At 45.9% G+C, this 21,049-nt stretch overlaps 1 protein-coding gene across 1 annotated transcript in view; it reads right to left on the bottom strand.

Annotated features, from left to right (window-relative positions):
* Positions 1-21,049, bottom strand: part of DENND3 (DENN domain containing 3) — a 1,010,513-nt gene that overhangs the window by 585,012 nt on the left and 404,452 nt on the right. Inside the window, exon 8 of the mRNA XM_069621709.1 lies at positions 8,537-8,655. Coding sequence (XP_069477810.1) covers positions 8,537-8,655 — 119 coding nt within the window. The remainder of the gene's footprint in view (positions 1-8,536; positions 8,656-21,049) is intronic.

Below are 21,049 nucleotides of genomic sequence, written 5' to 3'. Positions count from 1 at the left end.
ACGTATATATGTAATGTAATCGTTAACAGTGCCACATTTATATGGATTATGTAAAAGTTAATTACAAACTAGACCTTGTAATTCAATGGAAAAGAAGTTGCACACGTTTAAGTAGGGAACCACATGGCTTCAGAGGAATCCTGCTTTAGTCTCCAGTGAAAACATCTGGATTGCCTTGCACCACAGCCATGTGTGAGTCCTAGAAGCTACTACATTGGAATGGATATGGGAGTCCCTGCTGCTGTGTTGGAACCTGATGTTTTTTCTGCCGTTTAAAGGTTATTGCATCATTAAGGTACTTATTGTACTGGAACACTTTTGCTGCTCACTTAAAGGACCCAGACTTTTCTTAAACATTTGACCTTACCAATCCTGAGATCTTTCAGAATGTACCCAATTATTTCATGAGCTCTCAGCACTAATGATCTTTTGACAATAAGATTAATCAGATAGACAATCTTACTCTAACGTAGTGCTATATTCTACGGGTTCAGGTTGCTCATGCAGTCACACATTGTTTTTGTTCAGTCTGAAGGTTTAAGGGGCTCACAGAAAAATGGCAGTGTTAATCAAGTGTGTGTGGCTGGGGGTGGGTTATACGGAATAAGGTTACCCCGAATTAGGCTACCTCACATGCACATGTTCTCAACGTTAAGGGTTATTAGCTTAGTCATTACAGCTTCATTCAGGATTTCAGTTTATATATTAGTGACAGTGTTCATATTCTTTTACCAAAGTGTTGTGACTGAGGGATGGGCCACAGAGCTGGTTGGACCATACTGGGTCAGTAGGCAAAGGTCAGAGTTTGGTCCTCACGATATTGCTTTATAAATCATGTGGTAGAACAGAATCAGGAGATGAACAAGGCATTGTGGTTGAACTTTTCTTTATTCAAAAAACCTATACTGTCCCTAAATCTAAGATTATTGGCCCTCTTATATAATCTAATATATAATCTTATAAAAGGGTGCTGGTCAGGATGTCCGTTACAAATCAACAAAAGCCCTCCATCCAAAATTCTATGTTTACCAGAGTTCTGTTCCCACCACAGCATTAACTCCGATGTCTTTAGAGACCACTAATATTGCTCTGGAGCAGTACTTAAATTACGGTTCCAGAGACCTTCAAGTTGAACACACTTAAAAGTATTAAAGGTAGTGTGCTTCCTTCTCTCAATTTAGTTGAGACTGCATGTACATAGCATGTACACTGCATGTACACTAACACTACCAATGTCTTCGACGTCGCCCTCTGGAACGCCAGGTCGATTTGTAACAAAACCACAGCTGTCCTCGACCTCTTCTTACGCCTCAACCTCCAATTTCTCTGTATTACAGAAACCTGGATCACGCCCCACAGCACCTCTGTTCCTGCTTCCCTCACCTCTTCCTCTTCTTCTTTTGGACATGTCCCTCGATCCTCTTGCCGCAGAGGTGGTCTAGGCCTTCTCTTTCGGCCACACTTCACCTCCTCTCCCTCTCCTACTTCTCTACCTACCCTCCCTTCCTTCGAATTCATGTTCAAAATCTTTAATTCTCATTCCTAATCATCTACTGCCCCCCTGGCCCTGCCGGCTCCTTCTATGAGGACATTGACCATCTCCTTAGCCTCCTTTCCCCAACTCCCACTCCACTACTTGTACTTGGCGACTTTAATCTCCATCTCTCCTCTAACCCTCCCTCCTCTCCTCTCTTATCCATCCTTGACTCCTACCTTCTCTCTCCCCTACCATCCCCTCCTACCCATCAGTCTGGCTCAACTATTGATCTCATCTTTACCTCCTCTTTCACTGCCTCTCCTATTTCCTCCTTACCGAACTACCCATCTGGTCACTCTTTACTCTCTTTTTCCCTCAGCCCCCCCCCCCCTCTTCTCCCGGCGTGACCTACGCAGCTTTAACCCTTCTCTCTTCCTTGCATCCTGCTCCTCCCCCCCTCCCACTTCTCCTCTCTCTCTGCCTCCCATGACTCCTCCACTCTCGATCTTCTTTACCCCCTCTCCTTATTTCACCCTTCCCGCCGAACTTCTGAACCTTGGCTTTCATCTCATCTCTCCTCCATGCGCCGCCTTCTTAGGCGCCTTGAACGTCTCTGGCTCAAACACCCCACCCCCTCCAACCAATCTGCATACTTCTCCTATCATACCCTCTACGATTCCTGCCTCAACTCCGCCAAACGCACCTACTTCTCTGTCCTCCTCCAGTCTCAGTCCTCCAACCCTCGGCGCATCTTTCAAACTTAATCCCGACTTCTCTCTCCAGCTACCCCTGACCCTTCCATCGCCTCTCCTTTCTCTGCCACTGATCTTGCCTCCTTTTTTTCTAATAAAGTACTCAATCTCCGTCAAACTATCCTTTCCTCCTCCTCTTACTCTCCCCCTCCTTCTCCTCCTCCCCCCATCCTCTTCCATGTCCTCTTTCACTCCTGTCACTCATTCTGAAGCTTCCCTCCTTCTAGCCTAAACCGATCCTACAGCTTCTCCCGCGGACCCCATTCCTACCCTCCTCATCCCTAAAATCTACCCTCTCCTTATACCATATCTCACCTCCTTTTTTACCATCTGCCTCTCCACTTCCTCTTTCCTACTCCTTTTAAACATGCCATTATTAACCCTATTCTCAAAAAACCTTCTGCTAATCCCCATCTTGCATCCAACTATTGTCCCATCTCTATGCTTCCCTTCCTCTCCAAACTTCTCGAACACATTGTCTATTCTCAACTCTCTTCCTTTATCTCTAACCACTCCCCCCTCCCCTCTATCCGGCTTCTGCCCTCTACAGTCCACTGAAACTGCCCTTATCTCTGTTCTTAACTCTCTCCTTTTTGCACGCTACTCTAAGCACTCCTCCATTCTTATTCTCCTTGATCTATCTGCTGCTTTTGATACTGTTGACCATCCTCTTCTCAACTCTCACTCTTCATTTGGCCTAAAAAAGACTGTCCTGAACTGGCTCGCCTCTTACCTTTCTAACTGCACCTTTTCCGTCTCCTGCGGTGGCTCTACCTCTCCCACATATCCTCTCAACCATGGAGTCGCCCAAGGTTCTGTCCTTGGCCCCTTTCTTTTCTCACTCTACACTTCTTTCTGAGCTCCCATAATCTCCTCATTAGGTATCTCGCACCATTTATACGCTGATGATACCCAGCTTTTCCTCTCCTTCTCCTCCTTCTCCCCTGACATTTACAATAAACTCTCTTCTTGCCTTTCTGCTATTAAATCCTGAATGTCCTCTCACTTCCTTACTCTTAACGCTAAAAAAACTGAACTCCTTTTCTTCCCTGCCAACTCTCTTCCTCCTCCCTCCCCTCCCCCTTTTTAATTTCTTTCCCCCCTCCCATCTCTCCTTCTCTCCCCATGCCCAAAATGTTGGTCTTCATATCGACCCTCACCTCTCCCTATCTCACCACATTTCTATCACTGCCAAGTCTTGTCGCTTTCACCTTTACAACATTCGTAAAATTCGACCCCTCCTCACCTTTCATGCTACTAAACTCTTAATTACCTCCCTCATCTTCTCCAGACTTTTCTACTGTTCCTCCCTTTTCTTCGGACTCCCCTCCTCTCACCTCTCCCCACTAAAATCTGTCTACCACTCCGCCATCCGCTCCCTCTTCCTTCTCTCATCGACTCCATCTCCTCTTATCTCACCTCCCTAGGCTGGCTTTCTTTTCACTCCCACTTTAAATTCAAGTTCCTGTGTCTTGTCTTGAAATCCCTCGATGGTCTTGCCCCCCCCTACCTTTCCTCCCTTCTTACTCTCTACTCCCCCTCTTGTTCTCTTTGCTCTGCTGATCTTTTCCTACTCTCTCCTCCTCCGCCTCCCTGTGCCCCCTCCTGCTTCCGCTCTTTCCAACTCCTTGCTCCGTTCCACTGGAACCACCTCCCCCTACCTATCCACTCTTCTCCCTCCTACCCTTCCTTTCGCTCGTCTACAAAATCCTATCTTTTCCATTCCCCCAACACCTCTCACGTCCTCTCCTACTTCTCCCGCCGCCCATGCCTCAACTCTTACTCCCTTACCTCTATACCCTCTCCTTCCTCTCTACTCCCTTTTATCCTTCCTCCTGCTCTCATCTAGTCTTATTCTTCCCTCTCTTCTTTCTCACACCCTCTCGCCTCCCTCCTTACTTCTGCTAACTACTCCGCTAATCCCTCCCATTCCCTCTCACTCCTCTGTCCCTCTCAACTCCCTCCTTACCTCAGCAATAATGTAAATTGTTCCTTATACTGTTTGTGTTGTGATTCAATTACCATTTTATGCTTGTTATATTTCTTCTTGCTCTCATGTAAAGCACTTTGGATTAAAGTGCTATATAAATGCAACAAAATACAAATACAAAGCGAAAGCTCTGCCAGTTTGAATAGATACTGTCACTGCTATTAGGAAATGTTATTTGCGCCGTTCCATCCCGTTCTTATTTAATTTTAGCTTTGTTTCTAGTCACCTTGATTTTAGCCTATTTCCTTTTATCACGCAGTGCAGTTCATTTGTGTTTTATTATTAATCCCGCGGGACGTATTGCCATACAGCAGTGCACTACTGGTGCTTACTGCAGTTGTTAAAGGCAATCATATGCCCGTTGCCACAAGAGAACTACAAGTTCCAGCACACTTGTAGTACTCTTGCACCGTCAAATTAACCCGACAGGCGCGTCAGGGACAGTCTGTAACGGTCCGTACAAGGTACGGACAAGTACGGCCCAGAAACTCTGATCCAATCCACCAGAATATGGGACTACAACAGATTCTAGATGCAATAAAATACGCCCAAGAAGCTTCTGAGGTGCCTCTAGTATCTGTTAGTATGAATGGGATACAGACCAGAGGAGAGGTCCTGGGAGCCTGTTGAGAACATCCATGCTCTTCGGCTCCTGCAAACATTCCATGCTAACTAACCCATTAAGTTGGGTCCTCGCTATTCTTTTGGGAGGGGCTGTACTGTCAGGGGCCATTGTAAGGATGGCATGGTATCAAGAATAGACAGACACAAGTGATCACAGTTCAAAAGGTGTTTATTAAACTGTATAGGTAGGGTGGAAAAATGCCTAATCTAAACCTAAATCTAAGATGGGAGCAAGCTACAACCATCAAATCAAAATAAGACAGTCCTAGTGGTGTCTTGTCAAACAAAAGGGACTATACTAAGAAAATCCTATTGCCAATCCTTATGCTAAATACAACCAAAGAGTGTGGGATAGGGTTCCCAAAGAAGTGTTCACAAATAAAAAGTCAGGATGCAGTAGTCAGAGTCTCCCTTCCCCACAGAGTAAGGTGGGATTTCAAAGCACAGCAGATGCTCGAGCTTTCCCAGCACGAGCAACAGTTCTGCTCTCAGCTATCAGGGCCATCTAAGTTAAGTCTCTTTTCTAAAATAAAAGTCCCTTGCCTCTGAGGACCTGATGTATCAAAAATTATAAACAGAGTTCCTTTCCATATGCTTGATGGGTGATGATTTCTCACCCCTGGATCCCCCTCTTCTGGGATCAGATCCACAAAAAGTTCTTAATGATGTCAGGACCTTCGGTAGCCGGGTCTCTTGATTCCTAGTGCCTAACAGTTTCACAGTTACCAAACAAAAGTCTAACCAAAAGTTCCACAGTCCTTCTTCTGATTGTACTTGGGCAATACCTCTTCACCCATGGTTCCCACTCTTCCGGGTTTAGACCCCTCGTGAATATCAGCCTCCCTCCGTCAGGTTCACTCTGGCATGGATTCAAGGATTTTCTCTATTGTATTCATGGGTTGGTGGGTGAAGGCTTTTCATCCTTGGCTTCCCCTCTTCTGGGCTCAGACCCTTCTCGACTGTTTGCCTCCCTTGGTCTGGCTCACTATGGCTTTTCAACACAATCTCCTTTGTGCACTGTGGACATTCCTCTGCCGCGTTCACTCTTGTCAACACACTATTTACTGGGACTTCACACATACTGCGGGATTCACTTCCCTTAGCTTTACCTTCTTTTGCCGGTCAAAGACTTTCAACTGTACGGAGGGTTTCAACTAGATCCCTGTATGACCACTTTGACCCTCTTCTCATGCCGTTCCTAAGGGCTTCTGGTAACGGTAGTTTCAACCATAGGGTAATCGCCCAGAGTTTCTCAAGGGAACACCCACATGGTGTCTGACTCCTCTGTAGCTGGTTTTCCTCTCTCATATCAAAACAACAGTTCTTTGTACTTTTCTTCAATTAGCCGTTTGCTACTTTTGTCCAACACAGTTCGGTTTATCGGCTCTCCCCTCGACTCACCGGCTGTGATGAACCATTAGCTTCTCTTGTCTCGGGAGTCAAGGCCAGTACCACAGTGGCAAGCATCTCCCCTCGGTCTGGTTATCAGCAGAGGCGGGCCCTTTGTACCGTTGACATCTGCTGCAAGGCACGCTGGCTATTGTTCGCAGTTCCTTCTGTGGAGGTTTCACGGGCCTTGGAAGGAAAGGGAAAGGTTGCTTCTCTCCCACGCACCCTCTCGGTTTATACGTCTTTCTCCTCCTCTTGAAATGCTGTGCTGAGTTAGCTCTCTCGTTGTGCGGTCTGCCTTGCTTGTCCTGTGCTCTCATGCCCCACCTTTTATCATTGTGGGGACAGGAAAGGGCCGTCAGGTGTGTGCAGTTATGATTAATTGCCCGACTTTGCCTGACCCTTGGGTTCGGACATGTCTGGTAAACAGTTTTATTAGGCCATTGTCTTTCGTGTCGGGAGAAAGTGTTCTGTGTCGGAGAAGGGGAGTGTGACATGAGGAAGGTTATTCTTTGTCCTACGGGGGTTTGTAAATCCAGAACGGTGAGATTGGTACGGTTGTGAAACAAACGGAAATGACTGGGATAATTATCACGAGATGAACAGGGGGGATTGTGGGAATGGTAGTGTTTTATCTGAGTAGATTCGTGGTGTGGGAAATAACAATCAGAGGGATGGTAAAGAGAATAACTGGGAGTATTTGGGTAGGACATAGGAAAGTAGGTATTCTGGGGAGGTGGTTCCTGAATATAACTGGGTTTGGGATCCTAGGGGATTTGGTATATTTGGGCAAGAGAGATGCAATGCGAGGAATGGAGGCAATTGTAGCACGGCGTATAAACCGACAGGGATTCCGTCCTCCTCACCTTCCTCTTTGGCATAATACCACGTCTCGCCTGGGTTATTTCCCTGAGCACAACCCCGGGCTTCCCTATCCAGATGATCTTTCCGTGCTCGTCTGCCTTTAGGGTTGGGATAAGAGGGCCAGTCCCTGTCCACCTGAACAAGGGATTCCAGAGATCTACTTCGGAGAATACCCTCTGTGCACATGGACCTACCATGAACACACCAGATGCTACATTTGCCCCTTGTGTCAGCATCAGCACCAGAAGCACCAAAGTTCCAAGTACGACAAAAACCACAAGGGCACTACAGTTCCAAGGCACGCATTGCGACAGAATTACATAGGCAGCAATCTTGGCGTCCCGCCAAATGAAGACATCAATGCGTGAAAGAGGCATCGCTTGTGCATGTCTTTGCCCTGAGCGGAGCTCTTGCAGGCCCAGCTTCCATTAAGAAGTCAAAAGTGGGAGTAGTGGGGGCACTCTTGTATACCTATGCCAATGGTAGGGAACGGTCATGGGGATCGGACACCGAACATGTGTGCTCGTCACAAGCACACACCGCACAGAACGCTATGAGTAGAGAATAATATTCAGGCAGAACAATGTTCAAAGAAACAGAGTGTGAATGCGAAACAAAGAAATAGCTGACTTCGGACCTTGTTTTGCAGACCCATTGCATGTTTGTTTCTACATTAGGTGAAAGATTTAAGTTTTGATTAAAACGCATACTTACATCTTTCACCTAGTGCAGTACGTGTCGTGCCCCTGAGCAGTATGATCTTCATGCACATTCCAGATGCGTGATGGTCCCCGAGCTTGGAGGGGTTCTTTCAGTACAGCTTGGAGGTGGGCCCAGAGCATGGTTCACAGAGGGGCCCTCACATTTTGTCTAACGCAACTAGCGCTACATATGATTGGTCTAGGCAAACATTCAGTCATCCGTTACGTTGTAGATGGTCTATTATGGTAACCATCCATTAAGGGCCACTTCACTAAGAATCCTAATGCCACTTACCCACACAGGTCTAGGTTTACTACTCCATAAAAAGCTATGGCCAGCAATAAAACTGCTACTGAAAAAGGTCACATTTATCTTCAGTAATTATGCATAAATCTTGAAGCCCTTATAAGATGAATGTTTAATTGTTGAAACTCTAATCCTTTTCAATAAGACCCAAAAACCTAAATATGGACTATTGAAAATATGTGTCCTGCTACACCGCGCAGAAATAAAAGGGTATGTCCACTACATGTGATGAACACTTTACATTAAATACCCAGGACAATTTTGGATTTTGCACTATGCAATTATTCTCCCCTATGTGATGTGGTTATCCATGGTGCACACATACGCTGGAAGCAACCCTGTCCAAGGCCGGGAGGTACATGTAAGGCAGGAATGGATAGGGCCCTGAGTAGGACGTATTGAATTTCAATGGAAAAAGGTGTGTCCTATTACCTTCGTACAAAGGAGTCAGCAGCTTCCAATGGGACATCTGGAATTTCAATAGAGTTTTCACCTGCCGTTGAATAAATGGTTCCATCATCAATATTTATCAATATTAGATCATCAGCTTCCTTGAAAAACAGAAAAACAAATAGTTTGGATCTAAAACTGCTTGACTTACCATGTCAGAGTTTTTTTTTAAACATTAAAGGTGTTGTGCTTGTCACAGTCTTAACGGAAAAGGCCATATACTCACACATCCTTCATTACATCCAGCCAAAACGATGTATTGCATGCAAGTTAGGAAAATACAGCTGCTATGTTCATCATTTTTTAACTATGGCATTTAAAAAAGGCAAAGTAATCATGGCGATATCAGATTATTTTACTTTTAGAGAGTGTGACATTGACGTTTTATCACAAATCCCATCATTTCATTTCATTCTAAACTGTGTATGTATTCCTGAACTGCTATTTATTAAGATCTTACAGACAGCATGAAGGGGAATTGGCTTGTCTTAGTCAATGAAAAAATGGCATGCACAGTCCCATGCGGGCAATCAAGAACTAGCCCCTGGAATTCCACTAAAGTACTTGAGGGGTGGGCAGGTGTTTCATGTATAAACTATAGGATGGGCCGCCCATGGTAAAGGTAACAACTGAAGGTTTAGTAAGCATATGATATCTGGGTAGATTCGCCATGCTATCCGCCTAGAAGAACCTGGAAATACAGCCCATGCTCCTCTTGGTGCAAATAATTGGAGCATAGACTGTCGCTGTTGTTAACCGTTTGATCGCAGCCACAAGAATCGAAAGAAGAACCAATACCTTATCGGGCGCACAAACAAATCACCACTGAATCTGCTAGGTACGTATAACACACCTCTCCAGTGGACACTGGGCGCTGGCATGGCTACCCGCACACATCAGAATACAGCAAGGACTATAACACCATTTGGTCATGCTGTTCACATAATTCTCTGCTTACTTACACCAGACTACGTCTCAACACCTCTGACATCAGAATGCAGTGAAGACATATGACAAATTTGGGCACGCGGAATACATAGTGAGGCTCCAGCACTCACGCCATCTCCCGACTCCTCTCAGCACCCATCAATATGCCTGACGACATGGGTTGCTCTCTACCGGAGCCTGGCCAGTCCTGCTAAGCCTTATTTGGCCAAATGCACATATGCATTCTAATCTTACTCCATGACCTCCAACACTCCAGACTTTGGTCCTCCAAGAGTGTTCCAACTACCAACACATTGAGACTATAATAATGGTAAAAGGTGCTACATAAATGACAAGTACAATGCAATACAATGTAAGTCAGGACCACACCATCACATTTATGAAAGAAAGGTAGTAACCAGTGAGCGAATGACTATGACATTTGTGGGAATTAAGTAATACTAGGTGTATCTAGCAAATCATATCATATATCTTTCCCCCCTCTCGACTCTTTCTCCTCACTCTTTTCTCTTCTCTCCCCTTATCATTCCTCTGTGTCTTGCTGTGCTTTAGTGCAAGAGCCTCACTGAGCTCTCACTCTCCCTAAAGGCAACCTAAGACATGCAGGAGGAAGAGACTGAGCTGGGGGAAGCTGCACGCAGCTTTCTAGTCATTTATGGTGTGAGATGAGTGTTAAGGAGCCTCAGTGAATTTTGAAAAGAAGGGCTAAGAAGGGGAGATAGGACTGTATTTTCCCATCCTCATCTGATAAACTTTGTAATTCTAGGTGTCCAATATGTCACTAATCGGTTCTGGGTCCATTCTTGTTTGTTGAGTACAGCTTTTTAAAGAAATCCAAAAATACATTGCTAACCGCTTCCTGGTCATGAAGAACATCGCCATTGGCATCCTTTTAAGCCCCAACCATGTTGGGATCTACGAGCAAAAATTGCTCACTTCAGGCTAATGTTGGAGCGGGCAGTCATCGGAAGGGCGCCCTCTTCAAGACCACACTCTGTTACACCCTCCTCCAGGTTTCTGGGGGGTCCCATCTACAGCCTCCATACTGCTCTAAACCTCAGTCATGCACACTGGTACAGAGTGAAACTTTGGCTTGCAAAACAACAAAATAAAGAAAAAAAATAGATTTAGAAAGACTGCTCGAAGACCACTCCGAACGGTCTTCCTAAATCAAACTGTCATGACCCTGCCGCACACGAATGCGCGCAGGGGGGCTGGCAGGCATCGCAATGTTTGTGGTGGGGAAGGGAGATGGCAGGGGAGCGAGTAAAAGTGTAATTACATGTACAAGTGTTGGGCTGGGAAGGGGCGGCGGAGGATGAAAGAGGGTGGGTCAAAAGTGGGGGTGGGAGAGATGGCAGGATAGCCTTTCCAAAAGGTGGGAGGAGTTCAGGGTGTGAAATGTTGGCATTTTGGAGGCCACAAAAAATCGGCTGAAATAAATAAATATAGAAATGGCAGGCCCCCACGCCTGCCCCTACAACGCCATGCACTTCCCTTCGTCACCAACAACATTTAGCTGTTTCGCATGATCCTGTTTCCCGCATGTCTCTCCATTTCGCTGGGGGGGAAGCTTGTCACACTATTGCAAGTCAGTCTTTTTCTGGTGCTCTTATGCGTGTTGCACTTCACCTGAGCAGTCTGCAGGCCACAATCGCCATCTTGCGACCTTTTTCTCCATTACCAAACTGAGACAACATTCTTCCAGCCTTGTCTGCCTGGTCAAATCGTTTGGCGGTATGTACGTTGTTCATGCTTAATGTGACGTAATCTCTTTGAGTAAATAAGTTATGGCAACTGCCCTTCTTCCGGCCCCTTGATTTAGTCCTCCAGCTGATTTACCTGTGACACCATCACTTTCATGAAAACACAGGCAGTGGCCTAGCATTTCCCTATGATTGTAACTTTGAAGTCGTCTATGTTTTACCCTACATCATCTACGGTTCCTTCTTGCCTGGAGAAAACATCTGTTATTGCCTGTCCATTGATATCCTTATATGCTATTTCTGTCTGCGATTCAGCTCAAGTCCTCCAGTTTGGAACTGGTGTCTTATCTGCTGGCAACGTAATTGTAATGTGTAATGGGGTGTGCTCAGATAACCATCTATCTAAATATATCACGGGTTGAATCATGTAACCTCATTGAGTCTGAGTCAACCCAAAATCTATATGAATGTTGTGCTACTTATCGGCACACCCACTCCCTCCTTCCCTGCAGCTCTCTGGCCGGCCTCCCTTGGCCCTCTCTTGCGCCTACCTGCAAGGCAAAAAACCTTGGGGTCATCTTCGACTCCACACTCTCTTTCTCTCCTCACATATCTGACGTCTCTAAGAAGTCACACTACCAGCTACACCTCCTCAGAGGTATCCTTCCTTTCCTCTCCTTCCCCCAGAAGCTCACTGTCTCCAGAGCCCTGGTTCTCTCGAAGCTGGACTACTGTAACAGCCTCTATCTAAATCTTCCTGCCTCTACTCTCCGCCCTTTGCAACTCATCCAGAACAGGACTGCAAGACTTGTCCTTGGCCTCAAGCCCAGGTACCGTATCTCTCCAGGACTGAAATCAATACACTGGCTGCCAGTGGCTGCGAGGATTAAGTTCAAAACCCTCTGCATTGTCCACAAGGCCTTCTGGGGCCTTGGGCCAAAATACCTTCAACTCTCTCTTCTGAAATATCTTCCTTCTCGAGCTCTTCGCTCACCCACCTCCAACTACCTCAGGGTCAGCCGCTTCTCCAAGCAACGAGCTGGGGGTAGAACTCTCTCCGCAGCAGGGGCCTCCCTCTGGAACAGCCTTCCTGCCTCGCTGAAACTTGAGGAGAACCATCTCCGGTTACGGAAGAACCTCAAAACCTTCCTCTCTGCCTCTGCTTTCTCTCCCTCTCTCCCCTGCTAAAATCACTGAACCTGCACTGAATCTGCTACTGGGCCACTCACCGATCTCGGTCCTTGGCACAGCCACTCTTCCCTGCACTGCCTACCTGCACTACGGGACTGTCTCTGTATCCTACAGCCCCTTCTCCCGGCACTACCTTTCACAGATACTCAATTTCCCGGGTGATTCACGGTTCACCCCGGATCCCCCTCAGCCAAGCTCAGATCCGTTTCAACACAATGTTCAAACAGTCTCCCTCCACCGGCTCGGACCAATTCTAATTTACTTTAACACAAACTTGCTTTAACCAAAAGCTGTCAGCTGATCTCCCTCGTTCGGGCTCAAACGTACTTCCATCTACTTTGTCATCAACTTTCTTTACTGTATTAAGATAAAGACTTTCGATTGTGCACAGGATTTTGCTTGACCCGTTGCAGGACCACTTCGATTCACAATCCTTTGTCATTCTTTCGCTTTTGCCACCTTTGAGTTGGATACCTTACAGAGACTTTCGAATGAGCATGCATGCGATGCCGGACCACTCTAAGGTATCGTATCTTGGTTTCAAAGTTCAATCACTCATCTGTTGTCCAATTTTATTCACCTTGGATATCACATGTGTTCCTTACACTGTTCGCTTCAGCGTTCACCATACAATGTTGCTTCTTGCAACCTTGGCTTCAACACAGAACGGTCTGGTATCGGCCTCCCCAACTCACCGACTGGGTAGATTTCACTGGCGCTGCTTCGTTGTAGGAGCCAAGGACAGTACCCCGGCAGCAGGCGATTCTCCCGCCTTATTATCGATGCAGGAGCATCCCGGGTACCGCCAACACACAATGCAGGATTCTTCAGACTCGTTTCCTGTTCGCATTCTTTCTATTCGCGAGGTTTAGTTAAAGTAACAGTTTCTCATCGAAAAAGTCAAGCGCACTTCCCTCCTTGCGATCCCCTCCTGTTTTACAGTCTTTCGGCTCGTCTTAAACCGCCATCATGGAACTGCTGTTTCCTCGTGTGCTTTGCCTCACTCAGAGTGTGCTCTCGTGCTGCGCGTTTTATCCATGTGGGGAAATGTAATGGAAGTCAGGTGTGTGTGATGGTCAGTAATTGCCTGATCCTGCCGGACTATCGTATTGGGACATGTCAGGTAAACGGCTCAGGTGTTAGTCTGTTTTCTCTCATAAAGCGCTGTCCGTGAGAAAGTGTTCATGTTATGAAGGGAAGTTTGAGTTCCTAAATATCTTGGTCTTTGCTTTTTCAATGCTCCACAGTGAAACAGTAGGGTTGCAGGTCTAAGAACCATTGCATGACTCGAGGGTTAGAATCCTTTTGCTGGCTAATCCATACTAATGGAGAATGATCGTGACAAGTGTGAACTTCCTTCCTAGGAGGTAGTATCTAAGGTGGGTGATGGCCCACTTGATGGCACGGGCATCTAATTCCAGCACGGAGTAATTATTTTCACGTAGGAAGAGTTTGTGACTAGTGAATAAGATGGGGTGTTCCAATCCGTCGCAAATTTGTGACAAAACTGCTACTATCCCTGTAAGAAATGCATTTGTTTGCAGCACAAATTCCTTTGGGAAATCTACTACCTTTAGGACCCTTTTCTGGCACATAGTTTGTTTTAGATTGTTTTAACATCTATATCGTCCGCGTCAGTCCAATGAATTTTCTGGGGTTCGGCGTTCTTTAATTTGTCTGTGAGCCTAACTGTCCTGTCCAGGAAGTTAGGGATAAACCTACGGTAATAACAGATTAACCCCAAGAATGCTCTGAGATCACTCTTAATTTAAGGAGTTGGGGTTATCTAGTAAAGCTTTCACTTTTTCGTGTTGAGGTTGGACACTACCATTCCCTACAAAGAAGCTGAGGTATTTCTTAGCTGATTGAGCCAGCTTGCATTTGGATGGATTGGCAGCTAGGCCAGCTTCTATGAGGGCTCCCATAACAATAAAGAGATGCAAAAGATGGTCTTCCCAAGTTTTACTATAAATGACTAGATCCTCAATATAAGCCCCACAGAAATAAGAGTAGGGCTGTAATATCCTGTTCATAAGTCGTTGGAACATAGCAGGGCCCTGTGTAAGCCGAAAAAGAGTACTTTGAACTGGAACAGTCCCAGGGGCGTTGCGAAAGCTGTATTTTCCTTATCAAGGCCATGCACCGGCACCTGCCACTACCCCTTGGTTAAATCTAGGGTTGATAGGTAGGTGGCATATCCGAGTTTATCGATCAATTCGGCACTGCGCGGCATGGGATAGGCATTGAAGTAGGAGATGGCATTGACTTGCCAGAAATCTACGCAAAACCTCCAGGATTGGTCAGATTTTTTGACCAATACTATAGGGGAAGGCCATGGGCTTGAAGAGGGTCCGATGATATTCGCCATTAGCATTTTGTTCACCTCCTCAACCACCATCTGTCTATGGGCTTCTGGGAGTCTATATGGTTTCAGATGGACCACTTTTCCCTTGGGAGTTTGAATATAGTGGCAAGTGCCTTGCACTCTTCCTGGTTTCTCAGAGAATAAATCAGGGAATGTTGTAACTAAATCTTTTAAATCTTCTTGTTGTTTAGACAGCTCTTGGGGAATTAATTAAAATGTATCTATTTCTTCGGGTACCAAACAAGATAATACCATGGCAATGGCGGCAGAAGGATTTTTCCTTCCACTCTTAAGAGATTTACGTGGTAGAGATGGGTATTTTGTTTCCCGTCAGGTTGGGCTACCTCATAGGTACAGGTTCCTGTTCATTCTACTATTTCATACGGCCCATGCCACATTTGAGACAAGTTTGTTTTCCGATGTAAGTAAGAGGACTAGTACCTTTTGTCCTATTGAAATTGATCTTAAGTTTACCTCCTTTTTGTCGCTGGTGGACTTTTGTTGTGCTGTTTCCATAGGAGTATAGACTAGATTTTCAAGTTTTATATGCTCTGGTGGCTGTTTGCGAAAGGTGAATGGGTGCCTCTTCTCTAGGTTCTCTACCATAAAGTAGTTCAAAAGGATAGAATCCAGTGGACGCCTGAAAGGTTTTTCTTACTGCAAATAGGACCCAGAGGATCATGCGGTCCCAGTCCTTCCCATCCTTATCTACCAAATTTCATAGGATCATTTTAAGGGTGTTATTTAATTTTTCTACCAATCCGTCTGTTTGGGAATGTTAAACAGAGGTTCTTATGGTGGCGATATGGAGCAATTCCTTGACCTCACCCATGAGTTTACTCATAAAATTGAATCATTGATCCGTTAGAATTTCCTTAGGAAAACCAACCCTGGAAAAATATGGTAATGGATATTTTTAAATCTGCTGGGTTGTGTTCCGCCTAGGGAATGCCTCAGTGTATCTGGTAGCATAATCGACGATTACCAGGACATATTTTTTACCCAGTCTCGAGGTTTCCAACGGTCCAATGATATCCATCCCAATACTTGAGAAAGGGACTTCTATTATTGGTAAAGGATTCAGAGGGGCAGGCAATACGAGTACTGGTTTTCTGACATATTTCACATATCTGAATGAAGTTCTTTATATCAGCATGGTGTGAGAAACCCAAGGCATTTCTCCCAGGTTATTCCTGGGGATCCTTTGTTCAGGTGGCCAGGTGGGGGCCATCGCTCTTGGATCGCAACCCTAGGGGCGGACGAGCGATGGAGGGAGGATCACCTGTGCAGGGGGTCCTTGGAGACTGCAAGAGGAGCGCTCTTGGGTGAGACGCGGTATCCCATTTTTTCCAAAGCACCCTTACTCGATATCCCAGAAGTCTTTATGGGATGTTGTCACCAAAATCCCATCCCCACCCAGCACTTTCCCTTATGGAAATGACAGAGAAAACATCAGGGGAACTCCAAATACATCTAGAACCCAAAATGAATTTGACCTCTCCACAACACTACAACTCCCATAATCCCATTCCCCCATAGAAATCTACAAGGGATGAGACGAGGAAAAGGCAGATGGGAGTCATGAGGATTACCCATAGGAATGAATGGGCAATGAATTCCTATGGCCAGTCTCGTCCCGATAACTAGGTCAGACAGTCAGGCAGGGAGGGACAACTATTCACACCGGACTCCAATTAACTCTAGCTGGGAGTATAAAAGCAGCAGCCAGGAACAGCCTTGCGAGCGAGTAAGGGATGCTGGAAGGTACCGGAGAGCAGGAGAGAGCCCAAGTGAGCTGCCGAGACCCTGGGAGGCCTGGAGGAGGAGAAGAAAACCACCCAAACACTGACACTGCTTCCAAACAGGAGTATGCAGTGTGGAGTAGGAAACTGTCCCTCCAGAAGGCAAGTACAGGGGCAGCTGGGGTTGCCTGGCAGTACCGACAGTTACACTCCTCCCCTGGCCCAGCAGGCTCACCCAGGTATATGAGTGGCAGAGGAAGAGACCCAGACCTCCTACAGATATCCCCCTTTGGCTCCTGCAGCACCCAGAGACAGAAAGTGCCATTTCAGGGAGCAACGAAGTAGGAGCAAAATCGATCCAAATGCATTATGGGACTAGAAGTCCCAAAACCTTGTTTGTGTTAAAAATGTTGACTTTTTGAAAAGGGGTCCGAGCGCGGCAGAGGGAGAACCTTGAACTATAAGAAGGTTCTGAGCCTGACAGAGGGAGGCCCAGTGGTGAAATTACCAGACGCAAGCCAAACATTCAAGACCAGCTGCAGAGTGCTCCGGTGCCATGTGGGTGTTTGTAGGAAAGACTCTGGCTGATGCCCTCCTTTGTTTTGCGTAGAAACGGCATATACTAGAGGGATGTAGGAGAGCTGCAAGGATAGGTCAAAATGGTCCTACAGGAGGTCAAGCAAAATCCCTGTACAGCCGGAAGCCTTTGATCTAAGAACTGTGAGAAAGCAAGGGATGTGAATCCTGCAAACACAAAGCGAATAGAAATGTGAAGTTGGAAAGAGTGAACCCGGAAGAGGGATGCTGACGCGAAGGCGGCAAGTCTAAAGTCCCAAGAAACAGTCTGTTGACAAGAGTGAACCCGGCCGAGGGATGTCCACTGGAACTGTTTAAAAAGACAGTGAGCTTTGTGAGTAAAGGAAAAGCCATAATGAACCCGGGGAAGGGAGGCTGAAAGTAAAAGAAGGGTCAGAGCCCGGAAGAGGGTGAACCTATCACCTGAGAAATACGTAAAGCAGAACTTTATTGTTTGTTTTGTTTTTGGTAAAATCCATCAGGCACTCAGGACCAGGTAACCACAACCACTGAAAGCCCTGATATCGACAAGAACTGTTTTAGGATCCATGCCCAGAGATCCAGGGAGTGAAAAGTTACCACCCGAAGCTGTTTCTGAAAAGAAACTGTTTTGTTAATTTGCTGAATACGTCTGAGGGGTCAGCACCCAGAAGAGGGTGACCCAAGGGTGAAGCCATCACCCAACTTATATGTGGAACAGAACTATTTGTTTGTTTGGTGAATACACCAGGTCCTCAAAGGTCCTGATACTGATAGAAACTCGTTGTGGGTTTGCGCCCCTGGAAGAGGGGGATCCAGGGGTGAAGGAATCACCCACCGAACATTTGAGAGGAACTTTTGTTTTGTTATTTTTTAAACCCATCAAGTACCTGGAGCAGGAGACTTTTGTGAAAGAGACTTACCCAAGGAAGAACCAGATCTCGTGCTGGGAAAGCTCGAATATGTGCAGTGCACAGGACTACCACCTTACCCCGTACTCAAAACGTGGGAAAGGGAAACCCCTGGCCAAAGCCCATCCTGACATATTATTTGAGAACACTTCTTTCTTTATTGAAAATCCTATCCCTCACTCTTTCTGTATTTAGTTGTAAGGAATTGGCAATAGGTTTTTCTTAGTATAGGGCTTTTATTTTGACAAGTCGCCACAAGGACTGCCTTATTTTTCATTTGATGATTGACGGTTGCTCCCATCTTAGATTTAGCGTAGGCATTTTTTAAAAACCTATATATTATTTTAATAAACACCCTTGAACTGTGATCACTTGTGTCTGTTTTACTGTTGTCACCATGAGTTCCTTACAATGGATACCTAGCCAGTAAAACTTCCCACTGATGTATACCTGGGACTTAAATTGTCATGAGTGTCCCCCTGTCAAATGAGAATGTGAAATCTCTACTACGATCTTCCATTGGGTTTTGGGGATTACTAACTGAGTCTTACTTAGGCCTTCTATGGATATTTCCTTTCTGTACAGTAATCCCGGTCTTAGGAAGAAAAATGGACTTCTCTTCTCCAATCCTTCCCCTTCAGGAATCACTTGTAAGAAAGCCTCTGCGAAGGCTAGGTCGGGAAAGGTAGTAGGTTCTTCTTCCCTTTTGCTTCAATGGTAGATGGTTCATCAGCTTCCCCAAAGCCTAAGGTACCTCTCTCAGTATCTTCCATTTCACTCTCTTTAACGCGTGGAAATGAAGCCCTTTCAAGAATTCCTTGTGCAATTTTGTCCACACATTGTTCTTCAAATGGATTTTTTCCATGGTTCTCTAAGAGACCTTTATGTCTCCCTGGAAGTCGGGATCTACGACGCCTGCTAGGACACCTAAACCAAACTTCCAGGCCAGATTTTGGAGCCAATCTTATATAACACCCAGGAGCCCTCCTCGAGCAACCGCACGCACACAATCGAGTGAGCGCTATGGAGGAGGGCTGTTGGCTTCCTGCTTCTGCACAAGGTTCTGTGGTTTTTCATTTGGATTGCTACGTTTCTACATAAGGACTATAGCCCTTTAAATCTATGTCGGGTATGGGTTCTTTAACTGGATGTGATTTTAGTGGACATTAATAACGCTCAACAAGCGTAATAAAACTTCTTTTCATATTTCAGATTGTGTGGCCACGCCCCCTTTTAATTCCGTGCCTTATCAGCAGGCAAATAAGCGCAATCGAGCGAGCACCATCAAGGAGAGCTGTTGGCTATTTGCTGGCTCGTTGGCTCAGCTCTGCCGGCAATCTCTCCCGATAGACTCACTTGTTAAATTGGCTGAATCGGGTGTTTTGAGCTCACAAGTTTCTTACATATTGCGGTAAGAAAGTTAACTTTCATTTCCCTTTCATCTGTTCCGTGCTTGCACGTTAGTGGACTTTGTGCTCTTGCAACCATGTACAAACTAACGTCCTCTATGCCGTCTCAAGCAGCTAATTTAATGATCTTGGGCGCTTAAGTAATGAATACTCCAGAGAAAAGCAACATTATTCATTTACGCAAGGACGCGAAATAGAAAAGGAAACGTTCTAAAACTATGCCAATCGATGTGAGGCTCCTATGGAACATGCACGCTACACGGCCTGCTTGTCCACTCATTCATGCTCATGGACCCGTTTCTGATATAATGCTGGTGCCGAAGAATAGTTCTGATAACGTTGGGAATGAACACAATAAAGATGTGAATCTTTCTATCCCAGGCGCAGATTTCCTTGACATAACCACTCCAAGTGAGCAAAGCTCTAACTCTCTAGCAAGAGCAAATATAGTAAATTGCCAATCATAAACCCTAAGTGTATACATTTAAAGGAAAATCCTTTGGCAACAGTTGCAGCGAGTGAAGTAGAGTTTCATGCTGTGGATTCCTCTAATCGCCCAATGTTATATTCACAAGTGGTCTCACAAAAACACATTCAGGCTCCTGCAGAGCACTCCATAGTTATTGCTCAAGCCTTTTCTAGTGAACAAAATGAAAGTAAAAACTCCACCACTAAACATATTAACAAGTCAGATGAATGAGACCAGCATAGATTTTGACACTCAAATTGAAATGCTAACTGCCGTGAATGTATACAACCTTTCAGACTCCCCAATTATGTATCCCCATCAGAGCATCCCATCTTCAGAGACATCAACCTCTATCCCCAAATCGTTTGCAAAACCCACAGCAAGGCCATCATTTGGCTTCAGACCCCCAACTTCACAACCCCAAGAACTTACCTTGAATGCTGTAAACAATGGGATATTTGCTTTAACAAAATTGTACGAAATCCTGGTGAGCAAGATCAGAGATCAGGACCATATCGGTCAGCTTTTGTGTTCAAAGGTTGACTGGATAGCCCATACTATGTCTCTGTTACGTGCACCTACGCTCACCTGGTCTCTGCGGAGGCTTTGGGGCATGGTTGCAGCCCTCACGGGGGTGAGGTCGCTCAGGTCCGACTTCTCCCTCTGTGCTTATGTTCTGACTGGTGGTAATAGGTGATACTGCTCGGGATTGCTCCTGCGTGGCGAATAGGTGGCGTGAGTATGCCAGCTTGTGCGCTTGATCCCCTTCCAGACTCCTTCTCCCAAACCGTGGTACCCGTGAGTTGCGCTGTCCCTGGAAAGCTGACTTTTGATTAGTTTTGGCGAGCACTCCGTCCTGCTGCTTCTCGCACAGGCGCTTCTATGACCTGGACCAAGTTCCTTCACTGGTCCCTTGCACGTGGTAGTCCAGTCCTGCTGCGACTAAGCCACTATACGTCAGGTAAGTGTTCCTGTTTGTCTTTGTCTTTCCTCGTCTGTTTTTGTTGTATTGTAAAGTTCGTTGTCTTGTATTGCTGTCCGTTCCACTTTTGATGTTTGCTCTTTTGCTTTCTTCCCCTTGCAGGTAAGGTTGCTGGCCCGTCAGAAGCTGCGGAGCTCGAGGCGGCAGCCGGAGGGAATGAGGAACGAAGCTGCAGCGGTACAGTAGCTGGTAAGTTGTTAACTATGGGGGGCGCGCA

Source organism: Ambystoma mexicanum, chromosome 5q (genome assembly GCF_040938575.1).
Source record: "Ambystoma mexicanum isolate Mex_15411 chromosome 5q, UKY_AmexF1_1, whole genome shotgun sequence".
In the NCBI taxonomy this organism is placed as follows: Eukaryota; Metazoa; Chordata; class Amphibia; order Caudata; family Ambystomatidae; genus Ambystoma; species Ambystoma mexicanum.
The sequence above is the reverse complement of the archived record's forward strand: the minus strand, read 5'-3'. Positions and strand labels throughout refer to the sequence as shown.